Source organism: Camponotus floridanus, unplaced genomic scaffold (assembly GCF_003227725.1).
Source record: "Camponotus floridanus strain SB8 unplaced genomic scaffold, Cflo_v7.5 scaffold274, whole genome shotgun sequence".
Lineage (NCBI taxonomy): Eukaryota > Metazoa > Arthropoda > Insecta > Hymenoptera > Formicidae > Camponotus > Camponotus floridanus.
Genome location: NW_020229408.1, coordinates 110,296 through 133,687, shown reverse-complemented (window position 1 = coordinate 133,687; position 23,392 = coordinate 110,296). Strand labels below are relative to the sequence as shown.

At 43.7% G+C, this 23,392-nt stretch overlaps 2 protein-coding genes across 2 annotated transcripts; both read right to left on the bottom strand.

The window, feature by feature from the left end:
* Positions 1–12,302: 12,302 nt before the first annotated feature.
* LOC112638257 lies at positions 12,303–14,624 on the bottom strand. The gene has a single exon (XM_025409631.1). It carries the CDS (start codon positions 14,622–14,624, stop codon positions 12,303–12,305), a length of 2,322 nt encoding a protein of 773 aa, XP_025265416.1.
* Positions 14,625–14,666: 42 nt separating this feature from the next.
* On the bottom strand, positions 14,667–15,269 carry LOC112638256. The gene has a single exon (XM_025409630.1). It carries the CDS (start codon positions 15,267–15,269, stop codon positions 14,667–14,669), a length of 603 nt encoding a protein of 200 aa, XP_025265415.1.
* Between the last annotated feature and the right edge of the window lie 8,123 nt (positions 15,270–23,392).

The following is a 23,392-nucleotide window of genomic DNA, read 5'->3' as shown; positions in this document are numbered from 1 at the left end:
CCAGCATACCTACTGCCACTAGAATAATCAAAGCGACTACGTGTTGACATAATTTTATAATATCACAAGAACTGAAGCAACCACATACGCAAAGAAGATATATGACATTAAATGCACATGAACGAGAATTGCGTGGCATAGGTATGGAAGATGTAGGAACGTTCGACAGAAGCATACTGACGAAAAATGGTGCTAAAATAAGAGATGATTTTGCAACATTTTTTGAAACTACTGGTGCGGTTTCATGGCAATGGGAGAAAGTTTTGCAGAATAATTTTTAAAAAACTAAGAAATACATAAAAAATGTTTTTTTTTATTCTTCGTTCTACATAAAAAAAGTATATGCTATATGTAGACTATACATTTCATGAAAAAGTAAAATAAATATTTCAAATAGAATAATAACATTTATATTACTTATTATAATTTATCAAGTACACTTTGATGTATTTGTTGACATTTTTTGTAATCGTAGTTTAAAATATGTAATTTTTATTAACATTTTGTATCTGTCTCATTGTCAGTGTAAAAAAAAATATATAAAGTATTAAAAGTTTTGATAAACTCAAAAAAAAATTATTGAAATAATATTCAATATTTAATTTTTTATAAAGTAAAATATCATTCAAATAATATTCAATATTGAATTTTTATAAACTAAAATAAATAGAACATTCAAATAGGAAACATGTAATAATAATTAAAATTACTATTTTATCCTTGTTTGTTTATTTAAATATTGAATTTATATACTTACAGTACTTCAATATTGAAGTAAACAAATTAGGATATAAAATAGTAATTTTAATTATTACATATCGTATAAAAATGAACTAAACATTATTTTTCTTGGCTTCCTCTTTCTCTGCCTCTGCAAGAAGTTGCAGAATTGCTATTTATAGTTGACGACATTTTTTATCTGATAGATTTTGCATCCCGTCTGACAAGCAGGCTACAAAATAATCAATGGCATCTTTTTGTGAAACTGGAGTATTCAGAACATTTTTAAGCTCGTCCCATAGTTCCAACATAAAAGACTCACTATATGCATTCGCTGCTAATAATACTTTATTAAATTAATAAAAGAAAAGCCTTTATAACACACAACATTATTTATAATTTTTTAATTAAAAAAAATTACTTTTATTTATTTTAATAGTGCAATGTTCTGAATGTTTAAAGAAGATTGATTCAATATTTGTTTTTCAATAAATTCTCAAAAATTCAGTTGTGTGTTTTTCAATAGTTTATAGGCTCCTCTCTTAAAATATCACTTAATGTTAAAGATTTTAAAGATAAGAACCGATTATGAATATCAATACTTTGTTACATTTCTTTAAGATCTGGTTACACCAACGTCATTATGGCTATAAACGAGACTTAAATGTCTATCTTTATTATTTAAAAAAAAGATGAAGATAGATACATATGTAAGTCTCACTTAAATCCAAAATAATGTTGGTGCAATCTGGTCTAAAAAGACGTAATAAAGCTAAAATTATCTTACAAGTTGTATTAGGTGTTTGTGACGATCGTTGTGAAGCTCGTGACAATGGTCCACTTTCACATATGTTGTTTTCTATTGAACTGCATGTTGAAGTTGAAGGTAACGGTCTACTTTTCAATGTACTGTTTGTTGTTGAAGTTGAAGATAAATCCTCTTCTTGTGCGCTTTCAGCAACTTGATCGCAATCGGATAAATTACAGACAGTTCTAAAAAAGTTATTACATATTGAATGTTATTATTACAGATATTTAGTTAGTAAATACGAAAATGTAATAAGGAATGTATATAAGGAAATTAAGACTAATCATAATACAGATTTTCTTATATTTTATCTTTTACTACATATAAAGGAGCAACTGAATTATCTAAAAATTCTCTTTGCTTGGCTATATCGTCTTCAGTTAGTTCTCTATTTTTGGAGTAACTAACAACGATGCAATCGTCATCTTGTTCTGCATTCAGAGCAATAACAACAGTCGCTTCCATTGGTAAAATATTCGAAATATTTATTTCAGATTCGACACATTCATCTTTTTGGATAATGTTTTCGTCTTCTGAATTACATTGTTGAAGACTTTTTCGATTAATTATTTTTTTCGCTGCTTCTTGTTGAGCTTCAATTATGTATTTTGGATTTCTAATTGGCATATGCCTATTATGCCGACTATCCAAGATTTCTGGAAGCATGCAATCATAATAGAAACGTGTTAAAAAGGGCAGCATTTTATTATTCCAAAATACATTGTCTCTATAACACATACTATTTTCATGCTTTTTGGCATCCATACAGCGAAAATACAATAATCTCGCTGCGTTATATTTAATTGCCCTTGAATTTGATAGAAAAATCGATGATTCTGATTCATCTTATTTGAATTTTTCTTATCAAAGATGCCTTTTAATTGAGGCAGCATTTTTATAGCCTCTTCCGCTGTTAAATGCTCAGCTGACAGATGACATTTTATTTCTACCAGACCATCTCTACCAATGAGTCCATTAGGAGAAGCACCTAAGCATGGATTTTCAATGTCATTATGAATAATCCACAAGTTTTAATCTCCTTTTTTAATGTTATGGCCAATTCTGTTTTCGCAACATTTTCTTTCTCGCGACCATATTTCATTGCCGCGGTATCGATTGAAGGAGGAAATAAAATATTTTTTACAATTGAGGCGCAAGACGTTGTCGGTCTCATGCGACATACGATTCCAAAATTAGATGCCGTCAACATTTCCTGTCTCAATGAGTGCCACAAATTAGATTCACTTTTCTCCATTGTATCGCGTTCAATTTGTCTCCAATTTTTGGCATTTTCAAGCAACTTTTCCAAATGATTTTGTCGAAGTTGCTCAAAAATATCAAGTGAGAGATCTGGTTTTTGTGATTGCGGATCATAATAGCAATCTGTTACTGATTCCTGAACCTTTTTTTGCCTTCCATTTATTTCTCGAGATTCTCTGGTTCTTGCAACTTTTGCTTGTCGTCGCTTTTCCAAAGTCTCTGGGAGGAGACTGGGAGGAGATAATGGGAGGAACACTTTTACATATATTTTGATGCATTTGCGTGAGAACTTGTTGTGTATTATATTGCACAATTGCACCCGCAATTCTAGCATTATAGGAGCCTCGATTATCAAAATTGATGCGCTTTCCACCAATTTCTTTGCAGATTATCGAGTTGAACGATTCTGCAGGATTATTCGTTAATTTCAGCAATAAGCTATCAGAATAAGCGCTTAAATATATCATAGCACTCTCTATTTTTTGATAAAGACATGCAACTTGAGAAACGGTACATAATTTTTCTTCATTTCGTCAGCACAGTCACAAATACGACCGCGTTTTTTACAGCGTTTATGTTCACCAAATATATGACTAGGAATATTTAATATATCTTTTTGCAATTCCATAGCCTTATAATGGTCAAGTTGCTCTTTTTTTCCTCGTAAATCGATTGCTTTTATCACTTCTTTTCGTATCTTTAAAATGTTGTTTTTTACAATATTTCGTAGATAGACGAAACCACGCTTTCTTTGTATTTTTTGCTGAGTTGTTTCTGCTACAATCCTCAACTTTTTGCAGAGATTGCGAAGCAAATGATTTGTACATTCAATTTTTTTCACGATCATTTGTTCGCGATATGGTCTGCTATCAACGATGGTCTGATATACGCTGCTATTACCATCGGCAATAATTGTTCTATAGATCATTCCATGCATTTCCAGGCTACTTTTAAAGCCTTCTGCTATGGCATCGCTCTCCATACTTGTGGAGCTTGCGTTACGATAGAAATTTTTGTAACATTTATGGTGTCTTGGTTCGATTCTATTTCTTTCCGCTATATCACATATCGTGCAAAATTTATTACGGATACCGACAAAAAGAATCTTTTTTGTTCGATAACCAATTATTGCACCAATGCCGGAAAGAGAATCGTAGGCGTTGCCATACGATCTCTTCATCCAACTACCATCCGCTATAACAGTTATATACGGAATACCGTTTATTGTTTCTTTTTTTTCGAGAGCGAGTTGCTTTTCAACTTCGCCAGCTATTTTCATATTTTCCATAGCTGTTGTCTGAAAATCATCGATTACATTTTCTCGATATTTCATATAAGTTTTATCAGACATGCATGGAATGTTTATAGCTGCACACAGTTCTTCCAATTGGGCAAAACCAATTCCAACTGTGATAGTTCCTGCTATAGCAGCCGTATTTATGTCCAATGTTTTTGGATCTGTGAGTTCTGACCAGATGTTAGCTTCATAATGGCACATTTGGCATTTGAAGAACAATTGCGTCATGAGCCCACGACGATAGGAGTTTATGAGTTTCCAATCTTTAAATTGGCACTCTATTCCTCGTGCATGATTATCGAAAGTTCTATGGATTTCATTCCATATAAAAGAAATGTCGCCAATGCGACGGCCTTCGGGCAAATTTTCCTCGATATAAAAAGGATCTAGAAGGTCTTTATTATCGATAACAAGTGTATTGTTATCGTCGCAGTTGTCAATATTATCGTAATAAATACCTGACTCTGAAGTTGACTCTAGGCATTGAATACTTTGGGCACTAACTTTCGAATCCATCATATCGGGAAGTAATTCCACTGATTTCTTAAAATAGATGGATTCATTGTTAGTACCACAAGCATTCCTAGAGTTTATTTCTTTTTCCATTTGCCTCAATAACTTCCGCCTGTAAAGAAAAATTAATGAATTAGTATTTATAAAATATTAAAAAATAATAAAAAGTTGAAAAAATATGAACGTTGAATCTCTGAAAAATAAGCGCAATCTTTTGTTTAGTTTCGATCGAATAACTACAAAAATTAATTATAATACAGTACATAATTTTTGCAAACAAAAATGCTTGAAATATTTTATAATTATTTTATAAGAACGCACAAGAATGCAAACCGTATCTGTAGCAAAGTATTTATAAAGTTATAGTTACCAGCACACGAATAGATCGCCTCTGGATTTATTGCAGAACGCACATGCAAACCGTATCTGCAGCAAAGTATTTATAAAAGTTACCAGCACACGAATAGATCGCCTCTGGATTTTTTACAGAACGCACACGTAAAACGCACATGCAACACGTTTCTGGATCATAATATATTTTTAAAAGCTGCACACGAATGGCCTCTGGCACTAACTATTAAAACTACTACACAACTACTACAAAAAAATACATACCTTATTTTAAATTATTACTTAGTATACCTTATTATAAAATACAAAATAAATAAAAGACTGCAAAAAATGTTTCAGAAATTGAAATTTTTTAAATATCATTTGTATACAAGATATTCAAAAGTGTAGCATACGCCATTAGACAGAGACTAAAAATCTAAGAAATAACATGTAATTCTATTTTTCGATGAATAGTTTCACTGCAAGTAGTTATTGTAATCAATCAATCAACGCAGAACTGCAACAGGAAGCAAATAGCGAAACGCGTGACTACCTGATAATAATGAAACTATTTATCACATAAAAAAAAGTATAACATTTTATCTTCAATTTTTATTCTTCATGGAATGGCGGCGAACGTATGCGACATTTTTTAAATACCCATTATATTAACTTTTTGTTATATAATATATAAATATAAAATAATATAATAGATGTTTATTAAAAATTTTAACAATGCTGCAGAATGTAAGAAATAAAATAGTAATTGAATTGAAAAAATATATATAAAATTATATACATTATATAAATATTATATAAATTATATACATTATATAAATTATATAAATATTTTATACATATAATATTGTTTTGAAAATTTATTGTACTTTATTTAAAAATGTAAATTTTTTCCATAAAGATTAAATTTACATTTATTTCATAAAAATATTATTACAAAGAAGATTTATTTTAGAAAATGAAAGAAAAATAATATTTAAATAAATATGGAATTACTGCTACATGATATTGAATATTTATAAAATGTTCAATATCATGTAGCAGTAATTCCACATTTATTTAAATATTATTTTTATTTCATTTTTCAAAATTAATCTTTGTAATAATATCTTTGTAATAATATCTTTATGAAATATCTTTATGAAATATCTTTATTTGGAGGAAGCTCTGCGTCGAGTTAGAGGCAAATGTATTCCGTCATACTTTCGCCCCATAATGTAGACACTATAAAACACTAAAAACTATAATACTACAAATAAACAACACAAATCAAAACTTCTTTTATTACTGTTTCACTATATCGATAATTTTATCAATACGATCAGGTTATAACAGTAACGTGTTATAACAGTCGCGCGCGCTTTTCGTATGTACGTCCTGTATCGCGCACTCCAACACCGAGTATCTGCGAGACAGGCTCACGCATGCCTACAGTGATGTCAGCGTATCTATTCTGGCATCACTGTATGCGAATATAAGTCGACTTGCTCCGTGATACATCGCGTCAATATACAAGGTGCGCAAAAAATACCGGACTGGTAAAATATCTTGAAAACAATTTTTCATACAAAAGTTGTAGGGTTTTATATGGCGCATTACATAGCAATATTATTATGATCCTGGAAAGCATGGTCAAGATAACATGAAAGTTCCTTATTTTTTTTATGGAAATCTATGTTTTCCTGTACATATTCCTGTAGCTTATCCCAAAAGCTTTTCAAAACACTAATAAAATATTTTGTCATTGAGTACCTTTCGAGTTATGGAGTTTGAAATAATTTCATAATTTTACATAAATTATAAAATATATAGTAAAATATTCATTTTTCGTTTATTTTACTTTTGTATGCACTGCGACGCTTTTTCAATTCTAATTTTTATTCTCGCGGGGGAGCGGAAGCGCCGTCAAAAACACAAGGGTTTCATGTACTCGCGATCGGCGGGACGGGGATGGAGGGTATCCACGCGCGAGTCGCGGCGGAGCGAAGGCCGTCTCGTTACCTCAGAACTGGACGCCAGGTATGGTCTCTCACGTACCAGTTTTCACAAATTCTTCGAAAAGCGCGAAAGAATACGACAGCCTGCTTCGCCACGGGCTGGCTAGCTCGCCTAACGGTAGAGGGGCGGGGTTTGAAAGAAAAAGTTAATTGATTGAGCGAGCTTACTAAATTGACGGACAAAGACGGACACAGAAATTACGGATGATCGCCAGCCAAATAAAGAACGTGAGATTTAATAAAAAAAATAACAGATTTATTAAGAGAGGAAATAATAAGAGAAGTGATTAACAAAAAGAAGTAAAAATCGATACAGAATGGAAACAGAAATAATGTACTAGACATGAACTGACAATAAATCTCGAAACGCTAGAAAAACGCGCGATATCCTAAGTCGGTCTAACAAAGAGCGTCTATTACGGAGGCTTCCTAAAGTCGAAGCTCCTGAGAACAAGAATTTCTATAACGGAATTTTGGCAATTCGAATTCTCGCTAACGGTCGTACCATACGCGATAGAGAGAGAGAGAGCGATAGTACCTGCCTATCATTCGCAGTTTCGACAGCCTCGCGGAGATCTGACTAATTAACTGCGTATCTCGCAATTTCCTCCGAGCGTACTCGAAGTCGACAACCCAGAAATAAGATAGCCGATTAGTTACGCAATAAGCGAAAAGATATTAGTTTCGCGAGGAGAGATCTCGCATACGATTGGCGGACGATACCGGCCAAGTTCGATAGCCGGCGGCGGTCGGAGATTTTTCCGCCTTTTTCTGCGACGCTCGCAACGTAAATTACTCGACATATTCCGTTATGAAAGCCTCGGTCGTGGAACGATTCAATCGTACTTTAAAAAACAATATGTGGAAAATGTTTACGTTGAATAGAAATTACAAATGGATCGAAACTATCTCGACTTGTTGCAGAGTACAATACGCGAAAACATCGCACCATCGATATGAGACCTGTCGACGTCACTCCGACGATCACCGAAAAACTTTTAAATACGGTGTACAGCAACGTAAAAATTGCGGCTCCGGCAAAATTTAAAGTAGGCAATTCGGTACGCGTGAGCAAATACAAGACCATCTTTGAAAAAGGTTTCACACCAAATTGGACGACCGAAATTTTTAAGATTATCGAGGTGCAGAAAACTAATCCCGCGACATGCATACTCGAAGATTCGCGGGGAAATCCCGTCGCTGGAGGATTCTACGAATACGAGTTACAACGCGTCGCCAATCCCGACGTATATCTCGTGGAAAAAATTTTACAAAAAAAGGATGATGAGGTTTATGTGAAATGGTTGGGAATGGATAAATCATACAACTCTTGGATTCATAAAAATAATGTATTGTAAACATTTATTGAAACATAAAATATGCGTATAAAATATATTAAATTTATTAAAATATAAATATATAAATATAAAAATATATAATATAAAATGTACAAAATATATACAATATAAATATATACAATTAATAAACGAAATATACATTTATTTACAACGGTATCCGATAATGTCCCCACGGTAATGTATCGGTGGTATCGGGTACGATATACCGCTTGTCGTCGTACGGACTCAGAGCAATTTTCGTCTCGCGAATCGTGTATACTTGGTGTAGTTTAGATCGTATACACGACTGCTGACGCGTCATTTCAATCTCTTTGTTCAAGCACCGCGTGTAATCGTCAAACGTTATCGATCTCGCTACAACGCTGCTTTTGACACCTTTGACTTTCTTCGTATCCTTTTTTCCATTCACTCGTAACGCGTACATCTTTGCTCTGAGCCCGACGAATTCGGTCATTATGGCACCGTTATTTTCGTCCTTCATCAGACCCGGCACCTTTTTATTTACACGCGGTATACCGTACGCATTATCCACCGCATAATCGTTCGTATCGAATCTAACAATGTCACGCTTCATATTCTCATACACATTCTGTTCGCGAGTGAGCGCGGGTTGCTGCGGCAACGCGAGAATTTGATGACGCGGCAGATGGATGACCGCGAACAGATAATTGAACATAAAAAGCTTGCCACGACACGTAATTCCTTTTTTTTGGTTTTTGCGTTTTATTTAGTGCACCACAATCAACAAAGTACAATAAACTGAACATAAAATTTCAGATCCAGAAAACGTACAGAGAAGTCCGAGAAACAAAGCGGTCGACGTATTTTGCGGTTAAACTGAGCGGTTATTCTAAGCGGTTTTTTCAAAGCGTACTGCGAGCAGCGTTAAGTGCGAGACTTGCCTGGTCCACGCGCGGCGCCCATTATAAGGCGCTCGGAATTTTTGGCCCGCGTCGACGTGGACCAATTAATTTAAGATTTTAGCGGTGACACGATTGCGACGTGTGTCATTGGCCGATAATGACGTCTCATGTCATAAACAATTTATTTTTCATGCGCGCAATCTTTTAAGATCAGCTGATTGGTGATCAGCTGATCGTGACGCATGGGCGCGCATGCCCATGAGCGGCGCAAGTCTTAACGGCGGTTGACAATGTTATTGTCCGCGGCAATAACGAGCGTCCTTTTCTGACGAAAAAAAATGAGATAGCTCGAGTGTTCGAGTTTTTTCTCGATAAACAAAGATTTCGAGAACTTTCTCGACGCTCGTTAATTTTAAATATAATAAATATTCGAATATTTATTAGCGAGAATATGCGAGTTCCGCTATGCGATTTCTGAACTCGAAATGATTGATTTTAATTTCGAACATCCCGCCCGCCTCGTCAGTACGTGACGAAATCTCCGAGTGTGTGAGAGCGCGTACAGGTGTCGTAAGCTGCTCCAATTATGAGATGAGAAGTGATTGATGAATGGAATGTGAAAGTGACGTAGCGTACAATGTGTTATTGCGATCAGTCGGATCTTTCGCGAGAACGCATAATGCGTAATTGCGAAATGTGTGCGGCGGTGAATCATATGAACAATGAGCGAAGTGAATTAGTGAGCGGTCTCGCGAGTGTATGGTGGTGAGTGATCGCAAGTGAAGTGCAGTGGAGTGAAGATGCAGATTTGACGCGGTGATCGCAGAGAAAAAAAGTGAAAAGACGTTAAGTGCGCGGTACGGTCGTCGGACAATGCACGGCACCGGCCGTGATAAACATTTCCGCGGACGGACAAGTTAATTTTTGAGAAAAAAAAAAGAATTAAATAAAATAAAATAAAATAACACGGCGCTCCGTGTCGCTCACGAATCCGGGTGCGTTGCTGCTGCGGTGTCGGCTCCAGGCAGGAGGACGATCTTGGTGAGAGGCCGGACAAGCTCCGAGGATGCGGTGCGTATAGTGACCACGCGTGTCACGCCGTCGTCCCCAGGATGCAGCCGGGTGATCCGGGCGAGTAGCCATCGGGTCGGCGGTGTTGTGTCCGACCGTACGAGGCACAGGGTGCCGACGGCCGGACTGGCTGAGTCCTTCAGCCACTTCGGTCGAGATGCCAAGGAGTTGATATACTCCCGCGACCACCTCTCCCAAAAGTGGTCGCGCATCCGCTGGAGGAGCTTCCAGCGGGGCAGAAGACTGAGGCTGCCGTCCGCCAGCGAGGGCTCAGGCACTGCCAGCAGTGGGGTCCCGATCAGGAAATGCCCTGGTGTCAGAGCTGTCACGTCGTCGTGATCGTCCGAGAGCGCCTGGAGAGGACGCGAGTTGAGGCACGCCTCCACTTGAGCGAGGAGCGTCGACATCTCCTCGAAGGTGAGGATCGTGTCTCCGAGGACCCTTCGGAGATGGTGTTTCGTAGATTTCACCGCCGCCTCCCAAAGCCCGCCGAAGTGAGGTGCTGCCGGTGGATTGAACCTCCAGCGGATCCCGTCGGACGCTGCAACGTGGGCGATGCGACGGCCGTCGGATGATGATGCCTGGAACAGGCGTCGCAGCTCTCGGTCCGCTCCGACGAAGTTGGTGCCGCAGTCGGAGTAGACTTCCTTGCACAAGCCCCGACGGGAAGTGAAGCGCCGGAATGCCGCGAGGAACGCATCCGTGGAGTAGTCCGAAGCGGCTTCCAAGTGAACCGCCTTGGTGGTGAAGCAGATGAAGACGGCGATGAACGCTTTGTGTGCCTTGTGACCTCTTCCTTTTCCGGTCCGGATGAGAATCGGCCCGGCATAGTCAACACCGGTTCGCAGGCATGGACGTGCCGGCGTGACTCGTGCTGTCGGGAGGCTGCTCATTATGGGCTGAGGTACTGCGGCCTTCCATCTCACACACGTGGCGCATCGGTGGATGATTCCTTTAACGATGGAGCGTCCTCGGGGAATCCAGTACCGCAGGCGTAGCAGTCCCAGGGTGAGCTGAACCCCGCCGTGAAGCGTTTGTCTATGGTGTGCCTTGACGAGGAGTTGCGTCATCCACGACTCTGGAGGTAAGATCATCGGATGGCGTTCGTCTCCTGAGAGCACAGCGTGCTTCAGTCGGCCCCCGACTCGAATGATCCCATGATCGTCGAGGAAGGGGGTTAATTTCGATAGTGAACCCCTGACTAACTCCTTATTCTGTTTCAGGGCTGCGATCTCCTTGGAGAAGTGGAGATTTTGCACCATGCGGAGCCAGAGGAGCAAGGCTTCTTCCAGCTCGTCAGGCGTGAGATTGGGGTGAGCCTTCGGCCTTGAGGTGGCGCCTCGCCATCGGCAACACCAGGCGGTGACCCTCAGGAGGCGATGGAGCTCGGAGAACCTGAGAAGCATCTCTGGCTCGGCTTTCTCCGCGATCGTCAAGTGGGAGGCGATTGCTCTCGTCTCCGGCACCTCGACTTCGTGTGCGGCGTGGTCGTGTTGTGGCCAGGACGCTGGATCCTTGTCGAGCCAAGGGGGTCCCGTCCACCAGAGGGAGTGGTTAAGCAGGTCCCGGGGCTCAATCCCCCGAGAGGCGCAGTCGGCGGGGTTGTCTCGCCCTGGGATGTGTCGCCATCGTGCCTCCGGAAGTTTCGTCTGGATGTGGGACACCCGGTTGGCTACGAAGGTCTTCCACTTCGAGGCGTGTCCTTGTATCCACTGAAGAGTGACCCGGGAGTCCGACCATAGAGTGACTGGAGCTGAAAGCAAGTCTAAGGCTTCGCGAAGATGAAATGTCAGGTTAGTGACTAAGACCGCAGCGCACAGTTCCAAGCGCGGCAGAGACACAGGCTTAATTGGAGCGACTTTGCTTTTTGCAGCAAGCAGCTTGATCGTGGTCGAGGGGGAGCTCACCACGCGGAGGTATACGACGGCGGCGTAACCTCGTTCCGACGCATCAGTGAACCCGTGGAGCTCAACGCGTTTAGGTTGGTCATCGGCCCTCAGCCATCGGTGCAACCGGAGCTGTTCCAGCATCGGAAGATCCTCAAGCAGACGTCTCCACAACGTCTCATCTGATTGAGGCAGTGGGGCGTCCCAGTCCAGCTGTTTTCATCCAGGCTGACTGGATGAGGATTTTGGCCCGAGCGGTGACTGGAGCCAACCAGCCCAACGGATCGAATATCCGAGCCGTCTCCGACAACGCCTGTCTCTTAGTCAGCGGGGCAGTCGTGCGAGGCTGGAGGCGGAATGTGAAGGAGTCGCTGCGGGGGTGCCACCGTAACCCAAGCGTCGGGTGCGCTTCGTCCTCCCAGTCGTGGTGTGGCTGCTGGAGCTGATGCTCCCGTGGTATCTCCTCGAGGATCCTCTGGTGGTTTGAGGCCCACTTCCTCAAGGGAAACCCGCCCGCCGTGCAGAGTCGGCGCAACTGCCTCTGCTTCTCGACCGCCTCGGACAGGGTGCTGGCGCCTGTGACGATATCATCGACATAGCAGTCGCGCCTCAATGCAACTGCTCCCGCTGGGTTTGCCGGCTCCTCATCGTCGGCTAATTGGCGGAGAGTCCTGATCGCCAGGAACGGTGCACAGGCCAGTCCGTACGTCACCGTGTTGAGGCGATACTCCTGGACGTCGTCGGTGCGGTTTTGCCTCCAAAGGATCCGCTGCAGGTCTCGAACGTCGGGATGCACCAGAATCTGCCGGTACATCTTCTCGATGTCGGCGATGAAGGCGAAGCGGTGCCAGCGCCAACGCAGGAGGACGTCGGCGAGAGTTGGCAGAAGATTGGCTCCGACCAGCAATGCGTTGTTGAGTGAGTCTCCGGCAGGCGTACATTGAGATCCGTTGAAGACCACTCTCAACTTGGTGGTCGTGCTGGAAGTCCGGAGCACTCCGTGGTGTGGTAAGTAACACGCGGATTTCTTGATGAGCGGTGTTCTGACCAGGGTCATATGTTGCAGGTCCGAGTACTCCTCCATGAAGCTGCCATAGAGCTTGTTGAAGCCGGCGTCTCTGGAGCGGCGTCGCTCCATTACCGCGAGAAGTCGCTCGGCGGACTTCCGCGTGTGTTCGAGAGGTGGAAGAGGGCCAGCCAGCGGAAGACGGACCATGTACCTTCCGTCGGCGAGGCGCTCATGCGTGCGGGCGAAGATCTCTTCGCATTGCTCTTCCTCTGGCGTGAGCACGACGGAGGCAGGCTGCTCCTGTTCCTGCTCCCAGAACCTCTGCACTAGGGCGTTCAGGTCGCGGTCTACGGTGCACTGGAGAGAGCTGAGGGAGCCGTTGGCCGTCACGACTCCGCAGCCTCCCGATAAGATCCACCCGAACGTAGTCCTCTGCGCGATGGGTTGGTCCTTGCGACCCTTTCGGAGACCTTCGAGGAGGATCCCGGAGAAGGCATCAGCGCCGAGGAGAAGGTGGATGGGATCTCGCTGGAGATAATGAGGATCCGCCAAAGTGAGGCCGTGGATGTGCGGCCACGTGGTGGAGCCCTTGATTGCTGGTCCCTGGTAGGACGACAGCCGTGGGAGGACATAGGCCGCTACGGTGAGAGGGGCTCCGGTCACTCTTGACTTGAGAGCGAGCGTCACCCTTCCTCGTGTGGATCCTGAACATGCTCCTCCGATTCCAACTATGGAGATCGAGGAGCGGGTGCGCGTCAGACGGAGGCGCTGCGCCAAGTCCTCTGAGACGAGGGACACTTCGGACCTCTGGTCGAGCAGGGCTCGCACATCCTGAGGTCGTCCCAGACGGTCGGTCAGAGTGACGCGCGCTGTGGCGAGAAGAGTCGCCCGTTTGTCAAGTGAAGTGCGTGTCGTGGAGAAAGTGCTCGCTTCTTGTGGTGTTGGTGCGGCGTACGCGTCGTGCAACAGCGTGTGGTGCCGCAACTTGCACGTGAAGCACGTTTTAATTGACTGACACCGTGCCATCATGTGGTTCCCGAGACAATTGAAGCAGAGTCCGCTGACCTCAACGAAGGACTTCCTTTCGCTCGCGGACTTGGATTTGAACTCGGGGCACTGCATGAGCGTGTGCTTGCCCTTGCAGGCGGCGCATTTGGACGCGTCGGGCACGTTTTTCGCGAAGTGAGTCTTCGCGGTCCGAGAGGCTTCCCCGGCACTCTTCACGGCGATCTTGGGCTTGGCGGCGTTCAAGATAAGAATTCTTTTACTTATGAAGTCAGTGAGTGCCTCGTGACTCGGTGGATCGGGAGAATCGCTGGTGGAGGACTCCCACTCGAGGCGCGTTCGCGAATCGAACAGTTCGATTACCAAGTGATTGAGGAGATCCATTCCATGGGAGTTGATGGGTCTACCGATGCTCTCCTGCGCGTTGACGGTGGCCGTGACGGCGTGATGGACCCGGCTTAGCTCTTCGGCGGACTCGGACTTCATTTTCCCGACGGCGGTAAAGGTAGCGAAATTTGAGCGCTTGAGCTACTTTTTATTCTCGAAATGTTTCGCCAAGATCGCCCATGCGCGGTCGTAATTCTCGCTTGTGACCGTTAACGACCGAATTAATTTCTCCGCAGATCCCTTCACGCAGGAACGAAGGTAATGGAACCGCTCAATGTTCGAGACCGATGGATTTTCTCCTACGAGGGATAAAAAGAGGTCCCGGAAGGAAGGCCAGTCTTCATAGGCGCCTGAGAACGGCGGCAATTTTATGCGGGGCAACGCGGTTTTAGGAGAAGAGTCCGACTTCGATTCCATCCTTGGTGCGACAGCTGACTCGGCCCGTAACCTGTCAGCGTAGTCGCTCAACGTGCTCCGCTGTGAGACGTACGTACATTCCGCGGTATCTATGAAGTCACTTTTGGCGTACTCACTCTCCATGTATCTGTCTTTCAGCGTCGCTCGTATGAGCTCGTGTTGAGCCTCGAATTTTGCCCAGAGGTTGTCGAGGATGGTGAGACGAGCGTGGACGGCACCGGCGGTGATGTTGGTGACGCCCATCTTCCGGAGGTTATCCACGGAGCGAGACATTCGTCCGTGGATGTCGTTCTGGGCCTCTAATAAGGCCTTCAGGTCGGCACTCATTGTTCACTTGTCTGTTTGTCTGTCTCAGGAGACTTGCAGCACTGCACAGCACTGGACACGTCACCCACGAAACTGCGGATGCGGAAATATCCGGCTCGAAGGACCAGAAATGTTCGCGAGTGAGCGCGGGTTGCTGCGGCAACGCGAGAATTTGATGACGCGGCAGATGGATGACCGCGAACAGATAATTGAACATAAAAAGCTTGCCACGACACGTAATTCCTTTTTTTTTTGGTTTTTGCGTTTTATTTAGTGCACCACAATCAACAAAGTACAATAAACTGAACATAAAATTTCAGATCCAGAAAACGTACAGAGAAGTCCGAGAAACAAAGCGGTCGACGTATTTTGCGGTTAAACTGAGCGGTTATTCTAAGCGGTTTTTTCAAAGCGTACTGCGAGCAGCGTTAAGTGCGAGACTTGCCTGGTCCACGCGCGGCGCCCATTATAAGGCGCTCGGAATTTTTGGCCCGCGTCGACGTGGACCAATTAATTTAAGATTTTAGCGGTGACACGATTGCGATGTGTGTCATTGGCCGATAATGACGTCTCATGTCATAAACAATTTATTTTTCATGCGCGCAATCTTTTAAGATCAGCTGATTGGTGATCAGCTGATCGTGACGCATGGGCGCGCATGCCCATGAGCGGCGCAAGTCTTAACGGCGGTTGACAATGTTATTGTCCGCGGCAATAACGAGCGTCCTTTTCTGACGAAAAAAAATGAGATAGCTCGAGTGTTCGAGTTTTTTCTCGATAAACAAAGATTTCGAGAACTTTCTCGACGCTCGTTAATTTTAAATATAATAAATATTCGAATATTTATTAGCGAGAATATGCGAGTTCCGCTATGCGATTTCTGAACTCGAAATGATTGATTTTAATTTCGAACACATTCGCACACTCGATTTTCCCTGTCGACGGAATCGATGTATTCGTACGGAAATACACCTTTTCGCGTTAACAAATTGAAATTTTCTGTTGATAAATTTTGAAATTTCGATTTTAAAATGTTAAACTTATCTTTGTCCAAAAATGATGCCAATTTATCGAGACTCGATGCGAGAAATTTGTATGAATCGATGAAACGTAATTTTATTTGATTTTTTTATTCTTCTTCTTCTTTAAAATCAACAATTTTGGTAAACGAAATATATTTTTCCTTGGTTATCGGTAATAACTCGATTTTCCCTTCGAACGCTGTGGCTATTTCCTCGATGATAAAATGAGAATCATAACCGGATAAATTGTGAAACACTATCGGAATGCAAAAAGAATTTTTGTAATTTAGATTACAATTTGAATACGCGGGACCTCTGTACCGCCCGGTCAGATGGCAATGATCGCGAACGCGTGTATCGTCTTGCGCGAACGGCTTTTCGCATATATGACAACGTGTGGCGCTATGGAATTTCTCCCACTCTTCGAACGTTAAATTTACCATGGGGACATTTGTTTTTAAAATATTCTTAACGCGAATTACTAAATTTTTAAGGTCTTCGGCGAATCATGCTAAACAATCGGCGATACGACGCGAATGATAGGCCGATAATGAGTCGTCGTACGAACAATGTACATAATAAGCTAAACTAAATACCCGATGGCGTTGATATAATTTTTCTTCTTTCGTCTTGGCCAAGACACATTCCAAGTCGGCGTAGACCACAAATGGAAGCCGCTCTTTCCGATTAGGGTTGCTGAACTCGAGCCGCTTGTCCTTGTCGCTCGGCAATCGGACAGCGCAGTCGTTTAGCTTTTCGCAGTCGACCGTATGCGATTGCAACTTGGCATCTGAATAAAAATAATGAAGGCATCTGTAAAAGAAAAAAATTTTTTTATCATAAGATTTTTTATATAAATTATAATTTTTCAAATAATATAAAATAAACTTACCGATCGCAGATATATTTCTTGTGATAATTTTTGGTTAGTTGTGAGTTCACGAGCCAGGATAAATTCTTGATCCAAGCGAAATGTCCCACGCTATTGTCATCTTCAATGTACAGCAGGTTCACATGCTTGTCCCGCTTCTGATCCGAAAGACGTATCGGGACAATGTTTTTGTCTTCGATGCCGTACACATTGATTGAAATGTCATTTGCATGTTCAAATTTTTTAATCTGATTCACAGTCACTGGAAACTCAATGTCCCGGAGATTCAGCACTGTCGCGTAATGCGGGTACGATGATTCCCGTTCCGCATGACTTTCGGCGGGATACAGAGCGGCGACCACTGCCCACGCGAAACACGCATTGTCCTTTGATTGCACGTTAATCACCGCTCTCTTTAGCATAATCTCCCGCGGTAACTTGATGTGACATCCGGCGCACAAAGGATTGTATATTTACTTGTTTATATTTACAGTCAAGTTCAGTATTCGCGACAAAGCCCATCCGCTATCGCGTTCCTGAAACTCTTCCAGCGACGCTAGGGTGGACTTGATAACACGCCGTTCGTACCACTCGCGTAAATCGGATGTGCGAAAGAGTTCATAGTTTCTCGTATTCACACTTTTATTCGCGTGTTTATCACCCGACACAAATTCGCCGTTGAATATAGTGTTCATTTTTACACTGTTGTGTTTTTTTAAAGCGTCCTGCACATATTCCAACACAATGTCTTTAGCGTCATCGAGAAATTGGCGTGATTATAGTTCGATGTGATTATAGTTTATCACCGCACCAGTTGATACGCGACTCTCGAACGCTGTATCAATTTCGCGCCACACAAGTGCATTTTGACGCACACTACATCCGGCACCCGCGTGTACGAAACGTCCACGTACCGAATTTTTCAAACCTTCGAGGCGCGCGATCCGAGCAATCAGTGATTGTCGATTTCCGATCGATAATCGCGGCCGTTTGATTCGACTTTGCTCTTCCAGCGACTCGATGTACTCGTCGCATCGTTGCTCCCACACAATGTAGTTTTCCAACGAATCAAGCAAAGCGGATTGTTCTCGCAAAATTTGCTTCTCCATATTGCTAACGTACACTTGCAAAATTTAGCGTTTCTAATGACAGGTCTGATGCACTTTAGCTACTGGTGCGACTCTCTATCATGATTTATATATCGTCTCATGCATTGTTTTATCATCGAACATTCTAGAACGATTTCATTTTACAAAAATTCCCCGTAGTACCGTGTGCAATTTGACCTTGATAATTTCACGTTTTGTCACGTACATTTGAAAAATCTAATGTGATTGCATCAGGGGCAACCGTACATCGGCGCTCGATTTTAACGCTTTCAGCTAAATCTTTGTCTGGGGATGATGCATGTTTTAACCTTGGCGGTCATTTTTTCACTATTTGTCACATACATTTGAATAATTTTAACATGATTGCATCAGGCGCAGCTGTACATCGGCGCTCGATTTTAGTAAATTCAGCTAAATCTTTGTCTAGGGATGATACACATTTTAACCTTGGCGGTTATTTTTTCACTATTTGTCACGTACATTTGAAAATTTTAACGTGATTGTATCAGGAGCAGCCGTACATCGGCGCTCGATTTTAGCAATTTCAGCTAAATCTTTGTTCTGAGGATGATGTCATCGCAGCCGTACATCGGCGCGACAAAATTTTGGAGGAAATTAAAATGTTGCGTCAGCAATAATCCCCTCTACATCGCAATTTGGGATACTATTTGAATTGATATTGATTCTATACGATTGCAGTATTGCATCAATCGCGCGTGTGACAGGTTCACCGCTGAAGAAATATGAATTTCTACGTTCCGATTCGAAACGGTGAAACTCCACCGTGTAAGAAGCAGAAATGCGACACGTAAGTTTAAATCGTTTAAAAAAATTTGTTACTTATTGATTTTTAATATTGTTGTCTAATTATTTATATTTTATAGTACTCGTCGTGCGGCTCGCATACTTGGAAGAAGGTACGCTCTAACCCCGACGTCGTACAAGTATTTGGACATTCCGCAGTCGCTTCGCGAACATTCTAGTCCTTCGAGCCGGAGCTTTTTTCTCATCCGCAGCTTCGCGAGTGACTTTCCAGTGCTGTGCAGTGCAGCAAGTTCCTAAACAGATAAAGCAAATCAGTTATCATGAGTGCCGACCTGAAGGCTCTGTTGAAAGTTCAAGCCGACATCCACCGGCGAATGTCTCCATAGACAATCTTCGCAAGATGGAGGTCAACAACATCATTCTCGGCGCCGTTCAAGCTCGTCTCATGATCTTCGATAATCTCTGGGCGAAATTCGAGGCTCAACACGAATTAATACGGGCAGCTCTGAAAGAAAAATATTTAGAGAGTGAGTACGCAAAGCCGATTTCATTGATACCGCAGAATATACTTACGTGTCCCAACGAAGCACGCTAACAGAGTACGCTGACAAACTTAATGCGGAGTCAGTTACTTCACCCAAATCTGAGCCGAATTCAGAGCATGCTCCAAAAACTACGTTGCCGCGCATTAAGCTCCAAACTTTTTCGGACGCGTACGGAGATTGACCCGCGTTCCGTGATCTTTTTTTGTCGCTCATCGGCAACAACTCGTCAATCTCAGATGTCGAGAAACTTCATTCATTACCGGAGATAATTACGAGCGAGCTTGGACCATCCTGAGCAATCACTATGAGAACAATCGAGAGCTGATCCGCTCCAATTTCGCCGCGTTTACTGCCCTACCAAAAATGAAGAGCGAAACCGCCGAAAAATTGAATCGCATATTTAACGCCATCACAATTGCCGTGAATGCTCAGGAGAGCATTAAGAGGTTTATCGCCCCCCACGGGATGGACCTTTTTAACCACCCCGTTATCAAACTCTTCGATTCGCGAACTCCGCTTGAATGGGAGACATCCACATGCGATTCTTTCGACCCGCCAGAACACGACGCCTTGATCTCGACTTCATCTCGAAGCGAATTCTCGCCTTGAACGCCGCAAAGCCGAAAGCAAACGCGAAGACGTCAAACGATCCTCCGCACTCCGCCAAATCACACTTCGCGAAGAACGGATCGGACTCCTTCAAGTGCGCCGTGTGTAAGGGTGTCACGTGCTGATTTCCGCGCGATTTTGTTAAGAGATTAGCGGGATCGGAAATCCGGGTTCGAGGTTCCGCAATAAGCGAGAGCGTGTGTAAAAGAATGAAAGAAACAAGTTTTATTGAATGCTTGTGATACAGTATGTATGTATGTGCGCGTGTTGGGGCGCGGGTGCGCGTAGATATGAATGCAAACGCGTGCAATTAGGCGTGAGCGCGATCTTCGGCGCGAGGCGCTAAGTTTTATTGTTTACAAATTAAAATTGTGCCGCGTCTGCACGTCGTAGCGTGCCGCGAGAGATTTTATTAAACCCGAAACGATGGAGTATAATAATGTGTATATCGGAGATACGAGGTGTCGATTGTATTAATACCTTTAAATAGTATATATACGGCGTGTTGTTGTGATCCGGGCGCGGTCAATGACCGTTGACGCGGCGCGTATTGTGTTTTTGTGCCTGTACGCCGGGAAAGCCCTGTTTTTCGTGCGCTTTGTACTATGCACGCGGTTCCACGAATTCGATAGACGCGGTTTCGTGGAATCTTAACTTATCAGTCCCGTGCGGTTGGATTTTCGGGAACGCAGTGCCGGCGAGAGCGACTTGTCCGAGGCAGCTCTATTCTCTACCCCGTGAGAATGCACTTGCGTTATGATGGTCGGTTTTAGACCGGTAGTCGAGATCTCTCGACAGAATAGGAGTTCTCTCTGATCCTTTTGTTTCTTGGTCGATGTTATCGAGATCGGATGGAATGATCTGGCTTTGTAGATCGAGAGCACTCGATGGAGGAAGAGTTCACTCTACCTCCTGGTTTTTAAAAGCGAGATTTAATTTTCGGAGCGGTCCAGGTTTCGGAGCTGCTACTCTTGTTGAGAGCGGATCGGAAAAAAGGTGCTCATTACACCGAACAGGCCCTTTTTATACCGGCCTAATTGCCCGCGCCGGCGCGCGGCGGTATTATCCCTTCCGAACGGGTTACGGGAAGCGATACGGTCGGAGGCCCGCTCGGAGGGGTTCGGGGTGCGCGCCGAGCGCGGGTTTTTCGCCGGTCCGGATCGAGGCCCGTCGGCAACGCTCGGTGGTATTCGGGTTGTTTTTAACAATTTAAAATGTGGGCGCACCGCGCCCCTGCCTCTGCCCGGCGGATGTTCTGCCGGGCGGCAGCTTCCGGCGGATCGCATGCCGGGAATATATTACATCTAAGGGGGTGCACGGGGTGCATCGTTACAAGGGAAGACACATTCTAATGCAATACTCGGAGTTCAAAGCCAAGCCCGCAAGCGAAAGGAAGTCCTTCGTCGAAACCAACAAGTTATGCTTCAATTGCCGTGGCACTCACTTGATGGCAAAATGTCAGTCCACCAAGACGTGCGTTTCATGCAAGTCACGGCATCATTCTTTGCTTCACGATGCCTATCAATCTGCTCCATCCAACGAGGCCAGCTCACTCTCAGTTATGCGTCCACCTTCGGAACGCAAGGCGATTCTTCTCGCGACCGCGGGCGTAACTATCGCCGATCATTTGGGGAGATCTCAAGCCGTCCGAGTCTTGATCGATAAGGGTTCGGAAGTGTCCCTCATCGCGGAAGCCCTAGCACAGCGACTTCGACTACCAGGACCTCATTCCTCATTGGCAATCGTCGGAATCGGAGGAGCCCGATCAGTAACCACCAGAGGAAGGATCTCGCTAAGCCTCTCGTCCGGAGCAACGGGTGCTACCCTTCCCGTCGTTGCGTACATTCTGCCGCGTCTCTCCACGTATTCTGGGCCGATTGTGCGAAGCAAAATCACCTGGTCGCATATCTGTGGACTCCCGCTGGCGGATCCTGAATATATTGTTACGTCCCCCGCGCTAAAAATTTTACCCACTGCAGATAAATATGAATAACTAATGTACCGACACTAGATCTCGACCACACCGTCTTAAGCTAAAACGTAACGTTATCAATCCTCAAGCAAGTTCACAAAAACGGCGAGAGATGGCCAAGACGCCACCCGCACCACCGGAAAACACCCCCACGAGTTCAACCCTTTCCATCCCTGACCCGCAAAAACCAAGGGACCTTGGGTCAGTCCCAAAAATCTTCACTTCTATCTCGAGCGCCGAGCGAGCCATATCTCTTCCAGAAGTGCTCCTCAGACCCGCGATACTATTTCCACGGCATTGCCATTCCGATCGTATTTCTATTTCCGACTTCGTTACCATTCCCGACAATTCATTGTGATTCTACTATTTCTCGATTGCGATACTACCGTTTATACTACTATATCCAGCGTCCGCGCCGATAGCTTTTGAACCGAAGCGATACTTGTAACACTACCATCGTAAATAAATAAAATTGTAAAATATATACATACATATATCAGTGTTCATTAAATATATCCAGCCCTTTGTTCACATCTCTTCTTAAGATTCGGAGTAAACCTTACAACATTTTTTATAACCCTGGTTTCGACCATCAGAGACTAGTGGTAACACGGTGCTTACTCTCAGCACGGTTATTCGCTACCTCTTAAATCCGCTGTTTGGTGCTAATACCCAGCACATTCGGCACTCCTTCCCTTGAAGGAACTCCGGTGCGAATAATCGCACGCTGTTCCCGAAATCCGTCACAATCCCATGGTCGAACTCAGCGCAATTATATTAATATAATCTTTTCTGTAGATGCCCAAAGCAAGGAGAGGCGGACACCTATACCACGCGCGCAAATTATACTTTAATTATAAATACGACCTTGTTACCCAAGAGGACAGCGACTTGTTGGAAACAGAAAGAATAAGTTTTGACCCTGAATACGAAGCATACTTCGATCCGCGACTTGCCATAAAAGAACTTAAGACCCTAAGGAAGGACATCAGGATTAAGACAATAGAGTATTTTCCGTGGCCGCGTGAACTGAAAGTAATAGATACCAACCCGTCTCTACCACCCTTGGAATCCGCAGCGGGAGACCCGAGGAGAATCCGGTATCTCCAACTCCGCGCAGAAGTATTGCACACCGCGTACGGGGCCAGCACCCCCGAACATTGGGGAACTGCGGATCAACCTATCATACTAGAATAACCTTCACATAACGAATTCTACACTCAACACGCTCAAACAGGAAGACCGGAAACA

Excerpts from the sequence above, each read along its gene's own strand:
- LOC112638257 (XM_025409631.1), bottom strand. The coding sequence starts at position 14,624 with ATGAAGTCCGAGTCCGCCGAAGAGCTAAGCCGGGTCCATCACGCCGTC.
- LOC112638256 (XM_025409630.1), bottom strand. The coding sequence starts at position 15,269 with ATGAGTGCCGACCTGAAGGCCTTATTAGAGGCCCAGAACGACATCCAC.